This window comes from Callorhinus ursinus, unplaced genomic scaffold, assembly GCF_003265705.2.
Source record: "Callorhinus ursinus isolate GAN/ISIS: 27379988/994484 unplaced genomic scaffold, GSC_fseal_2.0 scaffold5, whole genome shotgun sequence".
Taxonomy (NCBI): Eukaryota; Metazoa; Chordata; class Mammalia; order Carnivora; family Otariidae; genus Callorhinus; species Callorhinus ursinus.
The window spans coordinates 9,845,707-9,868,419 of NW_027397067.1; the positions used below are offsets into that span (position 1 = coordinate 9,845,707).

A 22,713-nucleotide genomic window follows, 5' to 3' on the forward strand; every position below is an offset into this window, starting at 1 on the left:
GTTTGTTGATTTTGTATCCTACAACTTTACAGGGTTTTTATTATTAGTTCCAATAGTATTTTGTTAATTTTAGCTTTCTGTATGTAAAAATCATGTCATCTGCACACAATTTTATTTCTTCTTTTCTGATTTGGATGCATTTTATTTCTTTTACTTACCTAACTGCTCCGGCTAGGACTTCCAGTATTATGTTGAATGGAAGTACTAAGTGGGCATCCTTGCTTCCTGATGTTAGAAGAAAAGCTTTTAGATTTTCATGAATGGGAATCACGTTAGCTGTGGGCTTGTCATATATGGCCTTTATTACGTTGAGGTATATTTCTATACCTAATTTGTTGAGTTTTTATCATGAAAAATGTTGAATTTTGTCAAATGCTTTTTATGTTGTGATAATCATGTGATTTTTATCTTTCATTCTGTTAATGTGGTATATCACACTGATCAATTTGCATATATGGAAACCATCCTTCAACCCAGGGATAAATCCCACTTGATCATGGTGTTTGATCCTTTTAATGTCTGTTGAATTCAGTTTGCTTGTATTCTCTTGAGGATTTTTGCATGTTATGTTCATGAGGAATAATGGCCTGTGATTTTCTTTTCTTGTAGTGTCCCTGCATAGCTTTGATATTAGGGTAATGCTGGCTTCATAAAGTGAGTTTGGAAGTAGTCCATCCTCTTCAGTTTGGGGGAAGAATTTGAAAGGATTGGTATTAATTTTCCTTTAAATGTTCGGTAGACCAGTGAAGACATCTAGTTCTGGGATTTTCTTTACTGGGAAGTTGATTAATGATTCATTCTCCTTATAGGTTGGTTCAGGTATTCTATTTCTTCATGATTCAGTCTTAGTAGGTTGTATGTTTCCAGGAACTGATCCATTTCTTCTAGGTTATCGAATTTATTGGCCTATAATTATTCATAGTAGTCTCTCATGATCATTTGCATTTTGTATTATCAGGTGTAATGCTTATGCTTTCATTTCTGAATTTATATATTTGAATCCTTTTATCTCTGACTAGCTAAAGGTTTGTCAATCTAATCTTTAAAAAAACCAGCTCTTGGTTGGTATTTTCTATTGCTTTTCTAGTCTCTATTTCAGCTCTGACCTTTGTTACTTCCTTCCTTCTGCTAACTTTGAGCTTAGTTTGCTCTTCTTCTAGTTCCTTAAGGTATAAATTAGCTCATTAGGCATAATGAAATCTTTCGTTTTTCTTAATGTAAGCATTTATCATTATAAATTTCCCTTTTAGAACTGCTTTTGCTGCATCCCGTAAGTTTTGGTATGTTGTACTTCCATTTTTGTTAATTTTCAGAGGGAGAAAGAGGAAGAGGGAGACAGAGGGAGAGAATCTTAAGCAGGCTCTGAGCTGAGTGCAGGACTCGATCTCACAACCTTGAGATCATGACGTGAGCCAAAATCAAGAGTCGGACACTTAACCAACTGAGCCACCCAGGTGCCCCTTTTTTGTTAATTTCAAGATTTTTTTTTCATTTCCCTTTTGATTTCTTCTTGAACCCACTGGTTGTTCAAGGGTATATTGTTTAATTTTCATAGATTTATGCATCTTCCAGTTTTTGTCGTCATTGACTTCTAGTTTTACACCACTGTGGTCAAAAAAGGCTTATGATTATGATTTTTTTTTATGATTTTATTTCATTTATTTGAGGGAGTGAGAAAGAGACCACAAGAGACGGGGTAGGGTCAGAGGGAGAAGCAGACTCCCCGCCGAGCAGGGAGCCCGATGTGGGACTCGATCCTGGGACTCCAGGATCATGACCTGAGCCAAAGGCAGTTGCTTAACCAAGTAAGCCACCCAGGCGCCCTATGATTATGATTTTAATCTTCAATTTATTAGGGCCTGTTTTCTGGCCTTACATGCTATCTACCCTGGAGAGTATTCCATATGAGCTTGAGAAGAATGTGTATTCTGCTACTGTTGGATGAAATGGTCTGTATATATCTGACAGTGCCTTTATCAGTTTGAAGTGTAGTGCAAGTTCATTATTTCCTTATTGATGATCTATCTAGATGATCTATCCATTGGTGAAAGTGAGGTATTGAAGTCTTTACTATTATTGTATTGCTGTCTGTTTCTGTCCTCAGATCTATATTTGCTCAATATATTTAGTACTCTGATGTTGGGTACATATGTATTTACAACTGTTGTATCTTCTTGATAAACTGACCCTTTTATCATTACATAAATTCTTCTTTGTCAGTTTTTTACTCAAAGTCTATTTTGTCTAATAGCAGTGTAGCTATCCTGTTCTCTTTGGGTTTCCATTTGCATGGAATATTTTTTTTCCATCCCTTCACTCTGATCCTATGTGTGTCTCTAATGTGTTTCTCTTGTAGGCAGCATGCAGTTGGGTCTTTTTTTTTTTTTTTAAATCCATTTACCTGCTGTTTTTTGATTGGAGAATTTAGTTCATCTACATTTCAAATAATTATTAGTAAGTGTGGACTTACTAATGCCATCTTGTTAATTGCTTCCTGGTTTTTTGTGGTTTCTTTGTTCCTTTCTTACTCTCTGTCTTCCTTTGGGATTTGATGATTTTCCATGGTGGTATCCTTTGTCTATCAGAGGTTTTTGCCTTGTGGTTATCATGAGACTTACATAAAATATCTTATAGTTGTAACAGTGTATTTTAAGTTGATAACAACTTAACTTTGATTGCATATGAACTCTTCCCTCTTTCACTCCCTCCACATGTTTTTGATATAACATATTTTTATATTCTATATCCCTTAACAAATTTTTGTAGCTATAGTTTTAAAAAATACTCACCTTTTAACTTTTGTATTAGAGTTAAATGATTTACACACCACTATTACATTAGAATATTCTGAATTTCACTATATACTTACCAGTGAATTTTATACTTTGCTTTCACATTACTATTTAGCATCCTTTCATTTCAGCTTGAAAAACTCCTTTTAACGTTTCTTGTTAAGGCAGGTCTAGTGGTGATGCATTTATTTGTCTGGGAAAGTCTTTATCTAGTCTGCATTTCTGAAGGACAGTGCTACAAGGTAAAGTAAGTGTTCCTGGTTGGCAGGTGTTTTTTTTTCTTTCAGCACTCTGAATGTATCATCCTACTCTCTCCTGGCCTATAGAGCTTCTGTGAGATATTTGCTGGTAGCTTTATGGGGGTTCCCTTGTATCAGATGAGTTTCTTTTCTATTGCTTTCAAAATTCTGTCTTTGATTTTTGACATTTTATTATAATGTATCTCAATAAAGTCCTCTGAGTTGAATTTGTGGACCTATGAGCTTCACATTGCGAGATGTTCCTATCTCTCCCCTGATTTTCAGCCACTATTCCTTTAAATAAACTTTCTGCCCTTTTTTCTCTCTCTCCTTGTCTGGGACTCCCAAAATGTAAATAGTTACACTTGATGGTGCCCCATAATGCACACAGGCTTTCTTCACTTGTTTTATGTATCTTCTTTTTTCTCTGTTGACTGGATGATTTCAAATGATCTGTTTCTGAGTTCGTGCATTCCTTCTTCTGCTTGATCAAGTCTTCTGTCGATTCTCTCTACTGAATTTTCATTTCTTGTATTCTTCAGTTCTAAAATTTCTAGTGGCTTTTTTAACTTCTCTTTGTTGTTATCTCTCCTTTTGTTCATGCATTGTTTTCCTGATTTGAGTTGTCTGTGTTCTCTTAAGCTCACTGAACTTCCTTAAAACACTAATTTTGAATTGACAATTTGTAGATCTCTATTTGGTTCTAGTTACTAGAAAATTACGATCCTTTGGCAATGTTGTATCTCCTTACTTTTTTTGGTATTCCTTGAAGTCTTGCATTGCTGCCTTCACATGTGAAGCAGGAGTTGTCTCCTCCAGTCTTTACTGACTGGCTTTGGGAGAGAGCAATCTTACCTTGAGTCTGATGTAGAATTCTGACGCTTTCTCTGACCTCTTCTACGGATGTGCCTTCTACACACTTTCTGTTCCCTCCTGGAGGGCAATAACATTATATGCTTTGTCTCAATCCCACAAAGCCAGGCCAGGCTTGTTTTCTCTAGTGTGGTACCCTGAAATACTCAAGTTTGTGAGCCTTTTCCCAATTCCGCAGTTATGCTGGCTTTCTGCACTTGTTTGCCAGCCATTTGCAAAGGCTCAGTCTCATCATCTACAGGAGCACACGCTAAAATCAGGCCAACGTGGGTGAGTGGGGTGGGTTTGGGCAAGGCGTAGAGAGTGTTGAGGGTGACCATGAGCCAGTTGAGGGGATCTGAGGGTAAGGAATCCTCAGTGGCTCATGGGCAGCCTTCCTGATGGGTATCTACGAAGAGATTCATAGCATCCCTCTGGAGTTCTGAGCCCTGGTTTACATGCCCACAGCCTCTCCCAACCCCTTAGCCTTACAGATCACTTTAGTAAAATAGGTGACAAGAGACAAAAGTGGGGTCCTTGGGCAGTGTTCTGCTTGGCTGGGAAAGCCAGGTACTCACTCACACACTCCTGTGGGTGAAACTGCAGGCTGCATGGGTCTCTCCTGGCATTGACCTTGACGGAGGGGTGATGCAAGCAAAGTGAAAATGTCCCTCTTACTCTCATCAATGCATCTATTCTTAAGATTTTTTTTTTAAATTTCTTTTTTATTTTTTTGGCCCCAATGGTGTGCTGGAACTTCTCTGCTGGTCTCCCAGACTCCTACAAAGGAACTCTTGTCTGTGAATGACTACCCAAATCAATGTCCTGTGAGGGAATGACAGTAGAGAACTCCTATTCTACCATCTTGCAGACATCAATTTAAATACTTTGGATTTAGGGCCCATGCACTTAATAATAAACAGTGCTAAGCTACATCAGATGAATGAATGTAAGAATAACAGCATACAAACACCACAGAATAAACTTAACAAATGTGACTACCAGAAACTACAAAGTAGTTTACAGACTACAAACCCCTGCAGTTTACAAAAATGGCAGTGCCACGTCTAGGAAGCAACTACTGTGCCTTATGATTAAGATTTTTTCCTAAAGTTCAAGTCAGCTTCTCCATATTCTTTCAATGTAGTATGACCCAACAAATTATAGAACTGTATTTGAAAACACCTTTCCTGAGAGTCAGGTTAGTAAGAAACAAATGGAGCAAGAGAACAAAAACATCAGCACAATGTCCTCATCTACTTTTGCACAACTGCTATTTGTAACCTGCCACTAACATTACACACCTACAAATGGATTAAATCCTGTAAACAGCCTTGCAAACACTGGTAAGATCAAGATCAGTAAGCCTATCTCAATTCTTTTCCACATTTCACCAGCCAGTAAGTCCTGGAAATTCTACCTCCCAATTCTAAATACATGAAATTCTGTATACCAAGCAAATCTTGATTTAAACCACTATCTATCTCTCACTTAGATTTCTAAAATAGCCTTCGATCTCTCCAGTCTCCTATAATGGATTCACTGATTCATTCATTCATTCATTCATTCATTCAACAACTATTAATGACCACATACTCTAAACTGTTTTGGGCACTAGGATAAAATAATGAACAAAATGGACAAAATCATTGCCTTTATGGACCTTCCCTTTGCAACCCAGCAACCTGCCATCTTCCTAAATCAGAGTATTGTGACTCCCTGCTTAAAACCTGCCAATGGTTTCTCATTACACAGAAATAAAATCCAGACACCTTACCATCATCTACAAAGTAAGGCCTGGATGATTTGGCCCCAGTACCCTTTCTCTATTTGCATCCTTATTTCCTACACTCCAGACCTGTTTTTTTTGGTCCCTTGGCCTCAGGGCCTTTGTACTTGTACTCTTCTGCTGTATACACTTTTCCCAAATCTCTTCATGATAGTGTGCTTCTTATTCAGATCTCAGCTCAAATGACAGACTTACAACGGCCTGCCCTGACTACCATGGCCAAAGCAGAAGCCCCCATTCACTCTCCTGACATGGTTTTATTTTTCTTCTTCAAAACCCTTATCAGTATCTGAAATCAGTTTATTTGTTCACATGTGTACCATCTATTCTGACCCACCAGAACTTAGGTTTTATGAGTTCTAGGACACAATTTCCTTCACACTGTAGCCGCATCCCACTGCCTAAGCCAGTGTCTGGCACAGTAGGTGTTGAATAAATACTTCTGCATTGACAACTTTATTCTTTGCCAATGTACTTTCATTTCTTCCCCATCACCATTTCCGTTCAATCTACTCTCCCTCCCTCATTGCTACTGCCTATCTGTCTCAGTCCTCAACAGGGAACTGAAGAATAGGAAATCAAGACTTCAGAACACAATTAATGCTATTCACATCAAAGTCCAGGTACTTTGGGGTTGAAGAGGCTTTTGGTTAATGCTTTAAGAAGGCACCAACTACTGCATTTCTCCATAAATCATAGTATCATAAAGATTTTAGATACAGTGCCTCGCACTGTGTCTATCACATAGCAAACATGCAGTAACTATTTTCTAAATGGATATCTTCTTCTACCTTTTCAGAAGTGTTTCACTATCAATACCATCTTTCAAACATATACCTATAATTAATTAAACATGTTCTAATGTCTCACATCTTAAAAACACCAAAAAAAAAAAAAATCCATAGAAACTTGTCTTAGTCCCATATAAGACCAGCCAAGCTCCTTAGAAGTCCAATTTCTTAAAAGCTTTGTCTTTACTATCTCCATTTTCCCCTGTCCCATCTTTTTCAATTTTGCTCCTTTTCCATCAAGCCACCAAGCAAGCTCTCACAAAGTTCACCCAGGACCGTTCACCATACAGGACCATCATTAAGAGTATGTTCTGTCATGCCAGCTCCTCAATTTATTGGGAATGTGACTCACCTAGGCTAGCCACCTAATCTTTCTGAGCTGCTAAAAGTGGATGATAAATATAACTTCCTACTGGGTTCTCTGGATGAATTAATGAAATAGAATCGGTAAAACAAACAAGCTTAGCATAGTGCTTAACACAGAGTAAGCATTTAATAAAAGCTGGCTGCTATTATTATTAAATGATTATTTTCTATCTTTGTTACCCTTGGCCTTAGGCCCTTGATCTTCCCCTTTCACACTATATTCTTTCCATAAGCAAACCTGTCCACATGGGTTTCAATTAATATCACAACAATAATGACTCACAAATTCATATTTCAAGTTCAGATGCCTCATCAGAGCTTCAGACCCATATATTCAAATACCTCCTTAACATGTCCCCTTGGCCACATCAAAGACAACTCTAACTTCGTAAGTCCAATAAGATGGCACTCATGATCTGCCCCCTTGGACATGTCATCCCTCACTCTTCTTTATCTCCAGCCAACACACCAATCACGAAAGCCAGATATAGATATGCTCTGTAACATCCTTAGAAATTCTCTCATCTCTTTCCAATTCTCTCTTCTCTACAACCATACCCCCGATTTAAAATGTATCATCTCTCTTGAAAAAACCTCCTAACTAGTTTACTCCCTCCAAACTATTCTCCAAGCATCAACCCTGAGGCCTTCTAATCATTCAAAATACTGTAGGTTAGTTAAAAGTACACTGTAGTTATACCTCCTATACTGCCTTAATATATAGAATTAAACAGACCTGAGATGATACTAAGACCATGAAGTGAATCTCTCTGCAGGCCTAAAATTATTTTCTAGCTGTCTAAAGTTTGGTAAATTATTTAGCCTCTCCAAGTCTCAATTTCTGTATCTGCAGAATGGAGGCAATAGCACTTGACTTCCTATACTGTTGTCAAGAGTACATTAATAATGGGAATAAAAAGCTTAAAAGCTTAATTCAGTGCTTGCTACTTACTGAGAACTAAATAAATGTTAGCTAGTAAACCAAGCTGAGTATAACTTTCCCATTGCCTGAGTTCTGGTCCTCATCTCTTGCACAGCCTATTTTAATATACCCCTAACTGGTCTCACTCACCTCCAAATGCCCACAGCCCAAACAAAGCATATTGCAGGCTTCAAGAAAAGTCAGGTAAATCTGGTCTTCTTTAGTACTTTAGGATTAAACTAAAGATCAGGTCCAAACCTCTTTGAGTTTGGCATACCATCCAGCCCCTGCTTACCTTCCTCATTTCCTCCAATCATTTCCCCCAATGTGCATCAGATTCAGACCCATCAGGATACTCGAATTTACTATACTACCACTTCTATTGGGCCAGCTCCTTTCAACTTGGTTTTCTTCTGTCTGCGATGCTTATGTCTGCACTAATTATCAAATTACCAGTTATCTAGATTTTAAAGAAGAGGAAACTGCAGCTCAAAGAAGTGAAATGACTGGCCAGGATCACACAGGTGGGTGACTGGCCAAGGCAAGGGTTCTTTTTTTATAGATTTTATTTATTTGAGAGAGAACGAAAGAGAGAGAGACAGAGAGAGAGGTAGAGCACGAGCACACACAGGCAGGGGGAGCAGCAGGCAGAGGGAGAGGGAGAAGCAAGCTCCCCGCTGAGCAGGGAGCCCGACAAGGGGCTCGATCCCAGGACCCTGGGATCATGACCTGAGCCGAAAGCAGACCTTTAACCGACTGAGCCACCCAGGCGCCCCTCAAGGTATGTGTTCTTAGCACTATATTAGCACTTCTCAGACTTTTCCAATGAGCAGTCCTGTTGAGAGAAGAATGTAAACTCCCATCCTAGAGGTCAAGGAAAGCATAGACCCAAGACTCTGACCAGCTTGGAATACCATGCTTTAATTTCAAGTAAAATGAATCATTTTCAAAGTCAAAAACTCTGAACAAGTAAAGTTGAGGACATACAGCCTCTCACATTGAGAGCTCCCTGTGCGTTAAACTGAAACTATAAATCCAAGTTTGTATGTTCTGTGGCTATAAATCACTCCAAAAACCTATGGTCAGCCTTCATTTTCATCACTATTCAGAAGGATATAATTAAAGACAGTATCATACAAATGGCTGCAGATACTATTACTTTCTTACAATAAAATCAATCATAGAGTGTTTAAGAAGAGGAGAAAGACTGCCCTAAGGACTCTCCCTAGATCCCTAACATAAGAAAGGCTGAAGACAAAAGGAAATTCAGGGACAAACTTGAGTTTTCTTAGGATAACACTCACTTCTGCAGAGTAAGGCTTCTCAACCAGGGCACCAACTGAAAACTTAGGCTAGATCATTCTTTGTTATGGAGAGCTGTCCTGTGCATTGTGGGCTCTTTACGGTCTACCTACTAGATACCAACAGCATTCCACCCCCAGTTGTGACAAGCAAAAATCTCCAGACTTTGCCAAATGTCCCCCAAGGGTAAAACCACTCCCACTTGAGTACTCCAGAGTGTACAGAGATATACATTTGGTATATCCTTGTACTGAGAAGTAAACATCAGGAGAGCTCAAGCCTCTGATTCTAGACAGGAAAATCGTGGGAGAAAATAAGAGACCTCTCCCTATTTGCACAGGGCACCAGGATAAAAGAAGAAAGTATCTGTGGTTTCTCAATGTTAATTTTCCATAAGGAAGTCAACTGAGTGGGATCTGACTTAAATTCCTTAATAAAAAATCCAGGTAAGGCTTCAAAAACAACCAGACATTTAAGACTGTATTCTGGGTGCTGCAGGACAAGAGGGAAGAAAAGAATCCAGGGCTGGTTTCTACTTAGATGACAATATTTGGCCTCTAGTCTAACAACATAGTGATAGAAGGAGGCAGCTCAACATCACACCACGTTACTTTGACACTGTATAAATGAACATAACCTCCTCTACTCCAGCAGAAGTCCAACACTAAACATATACATGGTGAACATTCAAACAATTACAAGAAAACAAAAAGTTATTTTACATAAAGGCAAAGCCTTCAACATCTGCAATTCTGAAAGCCTAGCTTTTATGTTTAATAAGATGCAGCTCACCACCCTTGGCAGCTATTCCCTCAGCATTTGCTAATAAGTGAGAAAACAAATGCAGAATCCTGTGGAGGTTACCCAAAGCAAAGGGTTTGGTAGGATGGGCTGGAGTTCACATGTGAACACACATACACACACTTCCATGTTTTTGGTACTTAAGAATATTTTTGTTTTTACCCTTAAAAAAAAAATCAACTCTGCTTGATATATTTCATTATTATTGCTTTTTAATCTTCTACAATTTTATGTTTTCCCCCAGGAAATTATACTATAAATTTGAAGTAGCCTCCTAAAGATCCAGCTAAAATGAAGAATTAGATAGTTTATGTAAACTATGGAGTGTCATGAGCCTCAGATTTCCCATCTGTAAATTGGCATAAATAAAATTTACTTCTTAAAGTTGCTGTGGTGATCAAATGAAGTCCTGTGTGGCCATTGTCTGGGTGCCTAAAATACACTCAAGAAATGGTTACCATTTCTACTGTTTTAACTACTCTCCATCAGCTTCTCTGAAACTCCTGTTCCTTCCACGCACTGAAAAGAACACGTGTTTTGGAGAAAGAAAATATTTTAGAAGCACATCTTAACATCTATGCAAACACAAGGTTAAGTATTATTTGTGATGATAAAGTAGGGTAGGGCAAAAGAAAAATAAATGTTTGGTGTTTCGTTTGAGAATTCTCCTGTCAATTACAGGTGATTGCCAGCACCTCATGATATGAAGCCAATGTTCCTTCCCCTGCAAGAAAAAAATTTTTAAGGAAATAAAAAAAAAAGTAATAAAAAAATGACAGAAAGAGGACAAAAAAAGAACCAAAGCAATAATATGACAGACCAGAGGGAGGGTTACACAAAATTAGTAAATTCTATAATGACAATATTCTCCCAACTCTTCCAATAACAACAGTAAAAGGTCAGATACCTTCCAAGAAGCTGGGATTCAGATTTCACTGTTTATCTAATTAATAGAATTCCACTGGAAACAATTTTTCTTCCCAGTAGCCAAAATCTACTGTCAGGTGAGTTAACGCTATAACTCATAAAGTGTTGCTACACTATGCTAAGCCCTTCCTCTGGAATTATAACTTTTTTTTTTTTAAGTTTTATTCATTCAACAGCAGCTCCCCTAAAATGAATTTTAAAAGTATTAATAACAAATTCAAAATTCTGGATTTATCTAAGAAAATGTCAATTCCTTCCCCACGAAACCTACCCAAATAAAAGGCAAAGGTTCTTCAATTCTCATTCTCTGGAGAAAATACCAGGTAGACGGCTGAAATGAAGTTGCTGGGAAATATACTTCCAAACACTTCTTTAAAGAGCCCCCAAAATACATGCCATTAAGAGATCATTCTACAGCTAAAGTAAATCATGAGCATATCCCCCACAAATGCTCTGCACATTAACAGCTCCCCAACAAGACTTCCACAGTTCTTGGCCCTCAATTAGCTCCTGGTAGGTCCGGCAGAAAACGTGTATTCCATAGTCACAACCCTTCCAGCAATTACATCAAGGAGGGTTAGAAGGCCATGGGGTAGGTTCTAGTCCAACCCCTTCGTTTTAGAAAAGGCCCTGCGGTAAGGAATGAAGTTAACTTTCACAGCCTTTCGGTATCGAGGCCCACCCAGAACCGAGAGCTCCAGCTCCCAGGTACAAGCACGAACACATAGCCCGGGAGGGGCCAGAAGGGCAAAGGCTCTGAGTCAGACTACCGGCAACCTCACTCATCTCCCCCGCCAGCTGTTTGTACGACCTTGAGCACCTAACTTCGCCTCTCAATTTCCACATCTGCAAAATGGGAGTCAGGACCCCACGACCTGGGGCTGTCGGAGGTGTCAAGGCGCTGGGAACTCGCTCCGAGGCTCCCCCGCTCATCCGCTCCCAGCGCGCCCGGCGCTCGTGGCACCCACCTGCACGTTAGGGAAGGCGGTCTTGAGCAGGTAGAACATCTTGCGGTTGGACAGCACGTCCCCGCTGGTCATCTTGTCCTCGGCTCCCTCACGCGTCTTCCCCTTGGACTTCTCGTGGAGGACATTGCTCTCGCGGACGCGCCTCACTTCGTCGCCGCCGCGAACAGCGGCCAACACGGACACGGCCAGCATCTCGCGGAGGTCCACCGTGCCCCCATCGGCCGCGGCTGCGGGCCCCGCCGCCCCGTCGCCGCCTGGCTCGCCGCCGAGGCCGAAGAGGCTGAAGCGGCCGGCCAGAAAGCCCGAGTACAGGTGGTAGAGCACGCCGAGCCCCAGCAGGCAGAACACGGCCACCCCCAGCGGGGACAGGCGGATGCCCATAGGGGCCATGGCGCGGGAGGCCGGGGCTCGGGGCGGCGGCCCTCACAGGCCTCCCCGCGCCCGCCGCCGCCGCCGCCTCGCTCCCGGGCCGGGCGCCGCGCGTCCTACACCGGCGTCCGCTCGCCGGAGCCCGCGCGCCCCATTGCTCCCTCCAGGGAAAGGCCGAGCCGCGCCGAGAAGCCCACCGTCGTCGTGCCGCGCGCCCAACTGCCCCCGGCAGCGCGGTCCCGGCTTCTTAGCTGGCCAGCGGGTCCCACTTCCACGTTAGCCAACGGCTACGAGGTGAAAGGGGAGGGTGGGTGTGTATCCGGGTTACGCGGGGGGCGGGGCGGGGTGGGGCGATAGAGGCTCCGCCCTCGGGGCTGGGTGACCGTGGGGGCGGGGCGGCGGGCTGCGGGCCCGGGGAGCCGCCGGATTGCTGCTCCTCTTTTAGTCAGGATGGACCTGTGTTTGGGTTTTTGAATCATTCTTGATTGTGACGGGGCAATTTTCCATGCAGGGAAGGTGCTGAGTGACTCGTGCAATTTTAAATTAAAACTCTCTTCGAACGAAGGTGTATGGCTGACATAAGGTCTAGCCTTTATTTTCGTCTAGACGTCCCATCACTCTCAAGTTATTGACGAACGGAGGAAATTACAAGCCTTTTTCAGAGAGATCGGTATGCTTTTTTCTCCGGCGCTTGTGTAGGTGGACAGAGCCGGTAGCTTTAAATCGCTTCTCTGCCCTGGGAGAGGTGGGCAGTGAACGGTACTGGAGAATTTCACCTGGCTCTTTGGTATATTGGTCTCTCTGTGGTTATCTAAATGTGCATGCATCTACATCTGTATGTTTATATAGATTTTTCCCTATACTTCCATCTGCCAGAATATAAACCACCCTTTATGCGACTGAAAAACATGGCTTGATTCTGGACTTTCATAATGAAAGAAAACTCTCGGAGCTTCTCTCATTTCTTTTCTTTTTTAGGATACTTTACACGTACTTCACACGAAGATGAAAGGTTTGCGAAAGCACATTTGATATAAAGATTATCACAGGATGGTCAGTCAATCTAGAATACGTAACCTTTGAGTCAATATAGGCCCTCTAAATGTACTTGCAGAAGCCTGTAACGGATATAACTGCCTTCTATGCCACTTAAATTAGCAGTCATAGTGAATACTTACTAAATTTTAGTAAGTATTATAATAAGCATTAAATTTATTTTCCATCTCACAGTGAATATTAAGATGTGCAGTATCATTCTCAAGTGTTAGAATATTTATATAAAATCAACTTAAAATGCAGCCTACCTTACAGTTCATAGCCAAAAGTCAGTGGTTTTAAGTGGGCTTTAATAAACATTAATGACCTTAAAAACTGCAAGTATACAGAATAGATTCTGAACATCCTTTGCTAAGCAAGTCCTTAGAGACAGGCTGACCTTCACCACTTCCTTAGAGTTCAGAACATCTGTAGAATTTGCGTATGGTTATATAGATGCAATAAACAAAGGCTATTGATTGCTTGGTTTCCCTGGCAGCAATCTGTAACTTAAAAATAATCACAGTACAAAATCCAGTACAAATACAGATTAATGAAAGAACAATCTCTGGAGTGTTGACAGAACCAGATCTTAAGCAACTGGCACTGTTCTTGTCAGCTTTTGAGAACAAATTCACAATTAAGCAAAGCTGCTTTCAAAAGAAATCTGAAAGTGAAGGTCACAGGATAATTATGGCTACCAAATCCAGAGATGAATATAAAGATCAGGGTTGAAGTAGAAAGGCTTAAGTTCAACAGAACCACCTCAAACTATACTGAGATCAGCAAAAGATACGGGTTGGGGAGTAGTTGTGAAAATATTAAAAGCATCATTAGAAAGTATGGATGAGGTTTGTAAAAATAAACAATAATATTTTCCAAGGATTTTGAAAAGGACTATCGGGCCCCATTCATTGTGGCATTATACAAAGCACCAGTGAGACACCCAGAGAGATACTGAAAGCTCTAGCATTTATACTGCAGGAAAGGGATTAAAGAATCAAAGGAGAAGATGCCCTGAAACAAATGAGTGAGGTTAAAGATCATAGTTCCAATAAATAAATAAATAAATAAATAAATAAATAATAAATATCATAGTTCCAAAGCTCTAGTACCCAGGTGACCACAAGGAATAAGTAATAGATATTGATAAAATATAACATGTAATCATTCAGAGAAACTGTGATGAAGAGAAAATGTAAATACATGTAGGACAGTGATGTTGTCTTAGAACCTTCACAGGAATTTGATTGCAAGAAACTTGCTTTTTCAGTAACAAGTTGTTAGAGGCTCTAAAGAATGCATACATACTGGGGGGCCTGGGTGCATTTGGTGAAGCCTCTGACTTTAGGTTTCTGCTCAGGTCATGATCTCAGGGTCCTGAGATCAAGCCCAGCCCCGTGTCGGAGTCCCCGCTCAGTACAGTCTGCTTGAAGTCTGCTTGAGATTCTCTCTCCCTCTGCCCCTCCTGCTCACTCTCTTTCTCTCTCTCCAAAACAACAACAACAAAAAGAATGCTACATACCAATGAAAATTACATGAAAGTAAATGTAAACTAATAGGTTTGTGAACTGAGGCAAACGACTTTCAAAAATAACCTTTTTTTCTAGGTGTTGAAGAAGATGAGGGCCACCTATATTCTGTATATATACGAATAGCAGCAAGAATTGACACACAGTAGAAACTTCTTTAACTACTTTCCATTTCACTGGCTTGGCAGACTCCCTGCTTGCTGCCATCTGCGTGTTTACACCTAGTAAATGCCACCTTTTGGAGCACTGTCCCCTTTCACTACCACTACTAGAACTTTAAATACTTCTTAATAGTTAGTTTTGTTTATTTAAACGTCATTTTGCCATTGTGGTTATTATTATAAATACATATAAGTTAAATGTTATGTAAAACAGTCAAATATGAGTATAAGTATAAAGCTGAGACCTTTGAATGACTTGATAGGGGTGAGTCATTAAAAACAAAAATTACTATCAAATTAAGTGTTGGAGCAAAAATTGTATCTGATTGTGAAGAAAAGGGATCATAGAAGCTCAAACAAATGCTGAAGTCAGATTGCTTGACTTTAAGGAAACCAAACTGGTCATCTCAGATAATGCATTACTCATGTGTTTGAAAGTGCAACTAATGAGTATACTCAAAGGAAACCCTTTGCCTTATATTAAAAGATAGACAAATGATTATATATTTAGATATTTACATCTACAACCCACTCCTATCTTGATTATATCAGACAAAGGACCTCTCCTTAAAGTCCGGATGTTGCTACCTTCCTACAAATACCATCTTTCTTTATGCTCTCCATTATGTGTGAAATAAATAATACCCATTTATAGAACATTATTAAGATCTTAAATGATGAGAATATTTTGATTTGTCCGAATGACTCCTGACCCCAGAGTTTATCTTGGAGAAACCGTGTGTGTGTGTGTGTGTGTGTGTGTGTGTGTGTGTGTGCGTGCGTGCACGTGTGCGTGTGTGTGTGCGTGCGTGTGCATGTGTGTGTGTGAAATCTCTGCCAGCTAGTTTTCTTGTATGATTTTTCTTTTGAAAGAGCATTTAAGGGGGACAATGAAATTAATTAAGTGTTCAGGCTAGTCAAACCCTAGGGAAAAGTGGTTTAATACTTTTCTGAGAAAGCAAGAAAAAACGATGAACTGATGGCATTTCTTCATGTTTAAAATATTCCAAGAAGAATATTATTTGTATATTCTTACTTCAAATGATTTGAGCCTATAAAAACAATAATTCTATTTTGTAATAGACCCAGTGATATGGTGCTTGGTTCTGCCATTAAAGTTCTCTCTTTAGCAGATCCTATGATTCTTGGGACAATGGCTTTCATATGTTAAGATTACATATGCCTGTTTCTAAAACATGATCTATATACATTCTTGAAATTGATTTTCCCAAAGATTTAGAAATACTCAATTTAAATGGGTAAATTTTTCAATTAATATAAAATAATGTGTTAGCACCGTAACCTTCTACTGTGGCTCTGATCTTAGCAATAATAACAGCAAATACTTATTTTAAATAGAGGCAACATGGTAGGTATATAAAATAGAAAATTACATATAATTTCTACCCTCTGAAATTGTAATCACTCTAATCCATATGATCCACGTGAAGTCAGGTAGGTATTTTACATATCTTTCTATCCTCTTGACATTTGCATATATGAATTCAGTAGGTATTTATGAAAGTGGACTTTTAAAGACTGGTGGTTGATTTTTTAAGATTTTATTTATTTATTTGACAGAGAGAGACACAGCGAGAGAGGGAACACAAGCAGGGGGCGTGGGAGAGGGAGAAGCAGGCTTCCCGCGGAGCAGGACCCTGGGATCATGACCTGAGCCAAAGGCAGATGCTCAACGACTGAGCACCCAGGCGCCCCTAAAAACTAGTTTTAATGAAATTTTGTCTATTGTGTAAAGTGTTTTTAAAAATCTTGAATTTAACAAATACATTAAGGAACATTCATTTTGTCTGTCCAGAACTTTCATTTCATAGGCATACAAGTCAGAGGAAATAAATATTTGCTTTGGAGCTGTTAAGATGTCAAACATTTGTTAATTTATGTGTGTGCTCCTTATTAAATCCAATGCTTGGCAATCATCAATTCAGTTAGTAATGTAAATTTTCCCATACTATACTTTATTCCCTGAGTGGTCCAAACTCATACTACACATTTTGCCCACTATCTGCAATTGGAGGTAAAATTTATCTTCTTAAAACTTCATTTAGTTAAAAAAAAAAAAGCCCACAATATAGTATCTAAAATTTCCTAGTCTCCAAAAATAGCAATTGTGTTTATCAATCACGATTAAAATATGTAGTTTATGGCATTGTGTTTATGATTTATATTACAGAAGAACCCGAACATAATACATGTTGCTATTGCACAATTCTGGGTAAAATGCAAGCCAAGTCATGTCACCCAGAATGTAAGAACTCAGTATATTTAATAATATCTTAGCCGATGTGTCTCAAACTTATTGTCAATGAAAAAAAGGTGAAAAAAATGTTTTTTTAAAAAAAGTTTCCCTAAACAATGCTTATCCTACTACATGAAATATTCTTCTGTGTGTTTGAATCCCCTAAATTGATTTCATGATTCTATTAGTGAGTCACTGTTTAGAGACAGTTGTCTGTGAGTCTCTGTTTCTCTTTGTCTTTCCAGCAGAGGCACTGACTCCCTTTTCAAGAATGCTATCCTTTCAAGGATGTTTGTACAGCACAGACAGACATGGTGTCTTCCTCCAGAGAAAAGGACAAGTTTGTTTCCCACACATTAAAATAAAGATAATGGCAGGCAGGCTTACTGCCAATTATAAAAGTTTCAAGGTCCCTAAGCTCAAAGTTCTGCTCCTCAGGACCCTCTTAGTGTCACTCTGTGGGAAGTGAGTCCTGAGAAACAGGGGCCAGCGCTGACTCTGAATGCCACAATTGTCTTGTCCCTGAGCTGGGAGTCTCGCGTCTTCTACCAACAGCATCCATGAAACTGGTAGGCTAACTGGTTAGCTGCAGGTAGGGTGAAATCTCAGACAATATTCCCACATTATCAATTTAGCCATAAAGCCAATTTTGCCGATTTATTTCTTCACCTTAGTCTCAAAGCAAATAGAAAATTTATTTTTCTGCAGCTTCCTCTAACTAATACTGCATTATGCTGCAAAGTGTCTTCCAGAAGCACCTCTTCTTTTAAAGCAGAATGAAATCTCTTACTCTTCTGTCTTCACCCAGGAGCCTCACTTAGAGCTTTCTGCCTGTCCTTGGGACTTCCGTAGTTAACAGAGATTACACACACCCAGATTGCTCTAGATGAGAAGGGTTTCTGTAAGACTATCTGCAGTAATGGGGAACCCCTGGAACATTCTGAGCAACTTAGATTCATCCTGTGTCTCAGTGCTTCTACGACTATAATATTCTTCAGATTATGAGGTGCTTCAAGATTGACTCATAGTCCTGTAGAATGCAAAAGCAGTTCCAGAGACCCATGTTTCTTCCATGCATCCTGTTTACACCAGCAAGAAAAGCTCCGATTAAGTCACTCATACTGGCAGTGTTTCATGCCAAGTTACTTGTCATGTGGTACTTCTCACATATATCTTCCTGGGTGCCTTTGGCTCTGGTCTAGTCATTCCAGCCAGGATAAACAGGGTTACTTTCATTAGACATCCACACACATGGCAAAAGCCATAGCCACTTGAAGAATAACCTGATGTTGCTTTCCTTTGCAGAGGGCTATGGGCAGATATAGCCATCATTGACCATCTATTAGTGCCTCAAGTAACATCTTAACATCCTTATGCCTCATTACAAAGTTACAAACACTTGCCAGGTAAACATCGAATCAGAAAAGTCTAGAGGTTAAAACACTAGTGAGATCATTTTGCTCCATCTCTTGATTTTGTAGGCGAGTAAGCTGAGTTCCCCCAGAGCTAAGCCAAATCAAAACCCTGGTTTTCCACTTCCTGTTCAACACGATTTCCACACAATGCCCACGTATGGGCAACATATCCTTTCTTCGGAAGGCAGCAAGAGTATTAGCCCCTCAAATGCAAAGCCCTCGTCTTCAGACCCTGCCACAGTGACCGCTCCATGGCGTGGCATGTACTCTCTCTCTGTCTTTCTCTGTCTCTCTTTTTCTCTCTCTCTTTCCTTCTCCGTCCCTCCCTCCTTTTCTCTCTTTTCGAATTCAATTGAATCACCTTAGATTTGCATATAATCTGATTCGGGTTGCATTTTTAATTTTTCTCGCTTCTTGCATGCTTCTGCATGATACCACTTAATTTTAAATAGTCTCCAGTTTCTACTTTATGAATTGCTTATTACCATGAACAGCCCCGAGAAACAAGTTCTCAGGTTTTATACTCTTCATGATTTTGAAGCCTGGATACCACAGTTTCCAGGAGGCTTCCCTGATGGAAGAATGTGCTCCAGTAGCCAACGGCATTGCCTGTCATTGCCTGATCCCACCATCTCATCACTGCCTGATTACCTGCCTGCCCCCACTACTGAACCATGAGCTCCTGGTAGACAAGACCCACAGCTCATTCTAGGTTGGTATCCCAGCCCTTGGAATACTTGATGCATGCCCAACAAGTGGTTTATAATGCATTTTGTTCACCCCACCACATTTACACCACCATTATCCCTTCTGGTATTCCTGGATTAAGGATAATAATCTCTCAGACACAAAATCTTACTAAAATCTAACCAAAAGATAATAAGAAGAGTGGTAAGAGGGAGAGTTTACTACATTTAATTTCAATGTGCATTTCTTTGTCTTTAAGCTCAGCCAGCTCTCTGTCAGCCCCAGACAGATGTCAATTACAGTGCCATCTCTTTGGAAACATGGACCAAATTTATCTATGATATTCATGGAGCAAGTCAACACACACAATGAGTCTAGCTTCTAATAAGTGGCAAAAGATGGACAGATTTTAATGATACCTGATTCTTCGGGATGCCAGTTAGGAAACGACCAGCAAAATGCAATTTCTGTAGATTAAGAACAAGGAGCCTCAGGGGATATTTATGTGACCATGCTCTTTTTAGGCTGCTCACATCCCTCTTCATATAGAAAGGGACCAAGTGTGTCAGGGGCAGGGTTAGGAGGAGGGGGTTGACAGCAAGAAGACCTGAGGGAACATCTGGGGTGACAGAAATATTCTATATTATTACTGTAAGGGTGGTTTCCTGACTCTATATGTTGTCAAAATTCAGCAAATCGACAAATACTTAAAATTGGCAAATGCTATTGTATATAAATTATACCTCAAAACACTGATTTTTTAGAAGGAGGGAAAGAAGGACAAACAAATCAAGTCAAGAAATAGATCCTGTATGTGATAGTAATGTACCTCTTTGGAGACAAAATAGGGCAGGGGGAGGGGAGCTGACATCTAATCACACTATAACCGCATGTTCCAACAAAATTGTCTTGATGTAATGTCTTAAGAGAATAAGAAATCTCTTCTATTCTTGTCTAGCATGATCTGCAAGCTCATTCTTCCCACTGACTTGTGCAGGTAGAAATAAACACAGAATAATCGAAGGAGAAAAGCTAGCCCTTTGGCTAGTCAAACTGGAACTCAGATGACTGGGGAGGGGGCAAACTGATATTTCTCTCCAAGGGGCATGCAGCACATGAATGTAAATTATGAGGGTGAATAAAGTTCCCTGTCTGGCTGGATTTGTGACCTAAGGTCCTTCAAAGATTGACCTGGATAAGAAAAACTAGGGCAACATTTGAAAGTGAAGTCACATGTCTACATCAATCACAGCAAGGCTCCAGCCAAATAGAAGGAGGAGACAAATGCATGCTGAAGAATCTGGAAGGGTGCTCTGCTTGCATCCTAACTAGAGCACTTGGGGCAGACTTCAGCCAAAGCTTTGATAACCAGGACAGGGCTCCTGAGGCTGAGACTACAAAGGGAACAAAGATGCAAACCCCTTTGCTTTCCCTTAATGACCGTGTGCGCTTTGTAAGGGCTGATGTTTCTGTCTTGGAAGCTGTTTCCCCTTCTTTGGTGCATCCTCCTGCCCTTCTGGGCTTTGCCCAATCTCCACCACCCTCTGAGCCCCATGCAGTTGTCCCTCCTCCCTCCCCAGTGTCCTCCCAGCAGCTCAGTCTCTGAATTTCTTCTGTGCTCCTACCCTTTCCTGTTCAGCTTAGCACTGCACGACCTTCCTCATTATTTCTGCATAATATTCCTCATGCGCTATCAACATGGTCTAGTCTCTTGTGCTTGAAGAAACACAGCCCAGCAACCAAAGGATCATTTCTCTCAAATTCTCGTTCTTGACTTGCACTTCTCATACACTGCAAAGTACATGCTTTGCTCGCTTTCCTCAGTTGCTGGGCACATATTGGCTCTCCTAGGCTATCTCTGTCTGAGGAAGGCCCTTAGCCTGAGGACGAGGAACTCTGTGGCCTGTGGGCCCCTGGAGTGGCTGAGACAGGGAGGCATCCTGTATCTGCACTCTCCAGATTATCCTGCAGGTACAGGCTACCCCCTGCTTTCCCTCCTTGTGCCCTCTCCCTTCCCATGACTCTTGCCTCTCGCCTCCGGGCCACTCTTCTGTGGTTGTTGAGGAAAACTCAATGACCATGGAGGGCATCACCTCCCTCCATACCCCTCCAAGGTCTGGGCCCTCAGAGGCATCTCCCCTATCCCTGGTCTGACCAGCCTAAGTGGGCTGTGCCAGGTGGCACAGGTCTGCTCTTGACTCAATGTGTTGTGTTTTAAATGGACACCCTTTCTTTTATTTACTGGGATGATTAGTTCTCAAAGGCTTGTAATCTAGTTTTTCTTTATAACTTCCTGGGTCCCTGGCATAGACCTGGCCAGGTATGGTGGTTGATTGATTATATGATGCCTTGTGCCTGGAGGGAAAAAGAGAGGGAAGGGTGGTTCCCAATTGCATCAACCCTATGCAACGGGAAGCTAGACATAAGTTTTCTCATTGTCTTGCAGTTTTCACTGAGATTCAAAAGCTGAGAACAATGAAGAAATGATACATTCTCAAGAGAGGTGCTTACCAGCTCATCTCCCCAGAACTGTTGTCAGGACCCCCGAGGAACAGGGCCAATCCCTCCCTTCTACCACCACATAGACCAGGAGCATGATCAGAAAGGAAAGATGAGCGAGGATCCATTTAAAGCTAGTTGCTGAATGCAGTTCTTACCTTGACCATGCCCCATCCTCTGCCTCAGACAGAATGAGAAGGGTTTGGGTGGAACTGTTTGGAGAAAACACCTGTGTGCCCTTGACTGTGAGGGCATAGGGGGTAGAAAAGTCTAAAGATAAGAGGTTTTCCTGCATGGAGTGGCTTGGGCTCGAAATCAGGCAAGACAAACAGCTGGGTTTTCTGTCCTAGACAAAGTAGTCGTCCAGCTAGTAGCCAGGCTGGGGCTCTCTTGAGGCGATGCTGTCCACGAGGACTGCCTGCTGGCCACACCAAGGTGACTGTGATGTAGGCCTCTGGCAGATGAAGCTTCCAAGGCAGACTGGAGAGCGTGTCACTCACCCCAAGGAATCCCCCCGAAATTGAGCTTGAAGGTACCTAGCAGGGAATTGGTGATAGAAGGCTTCACAGAAACCCCAAAAGTACCCCTGGAGAGAAAAAGCCAGAATGTGGACTTCCACCATCCCGAGGACAGCAGTGCCAGATTATGACACCAGCATATAAATGTTTCTGTATGCCACCGCTTTTCCCTCCCTGAGCCTCGAGAGAGTGGGCAGAGAATGAAGACCACCTGAGCCTCCCTCTTCTCCCTGTAGGTGTCTGGGTCTGAGGCCAGCCTCAAAGGTCTGGGGGTAGAAAAGTTAACCTAGGGGCACGTGGGTGGCTCAGTTGGTTAAGCGTCTGCCTTCAGCTCAGGTCAGGATCTACGTGTCCCGCATCCGGACTCCCTGCTCAGCAGGGAGTCTGCTTCTCATTCTCCCTCTGCTCCTCCCCTGCTTGCGTGCAGGCTCTCTCTGTCTCTCTCCCTCTCAAATAAATAAATAAATAAAATCTTAAAAAGAAAAAAAAAA

The 22,713-nt window shown here is 41.1% G+C and overlaps 1 protein-coding gene across 1 annotated transcript in view; it reads right to left on the reverse strand.

The window, feature by feature from the left end:
- BPNT2 (3'(2'), 5'-bisphosphate nucleotidase 2) overlaps positions 1-12,413 on the reverse strand; it is a 37,077-nt gene extending 24,664 nt beyond the window's left edge. Inside the window, exon 1 of the mRNA XM_025870614.2 lies at positions 11,750-12,413. Within this exon, the coding sequence (XP_025726399.1) occupies positions 11,750-12,139 (390 nt within the window). The 5' untranslated portion in view covers positions 12,140-12,413. The remainder of the gene's footprint in view (positions 1-11,749) is intronic.
- Positions 12,414-22,713: the final 10,300 nt, after the last annotated feature.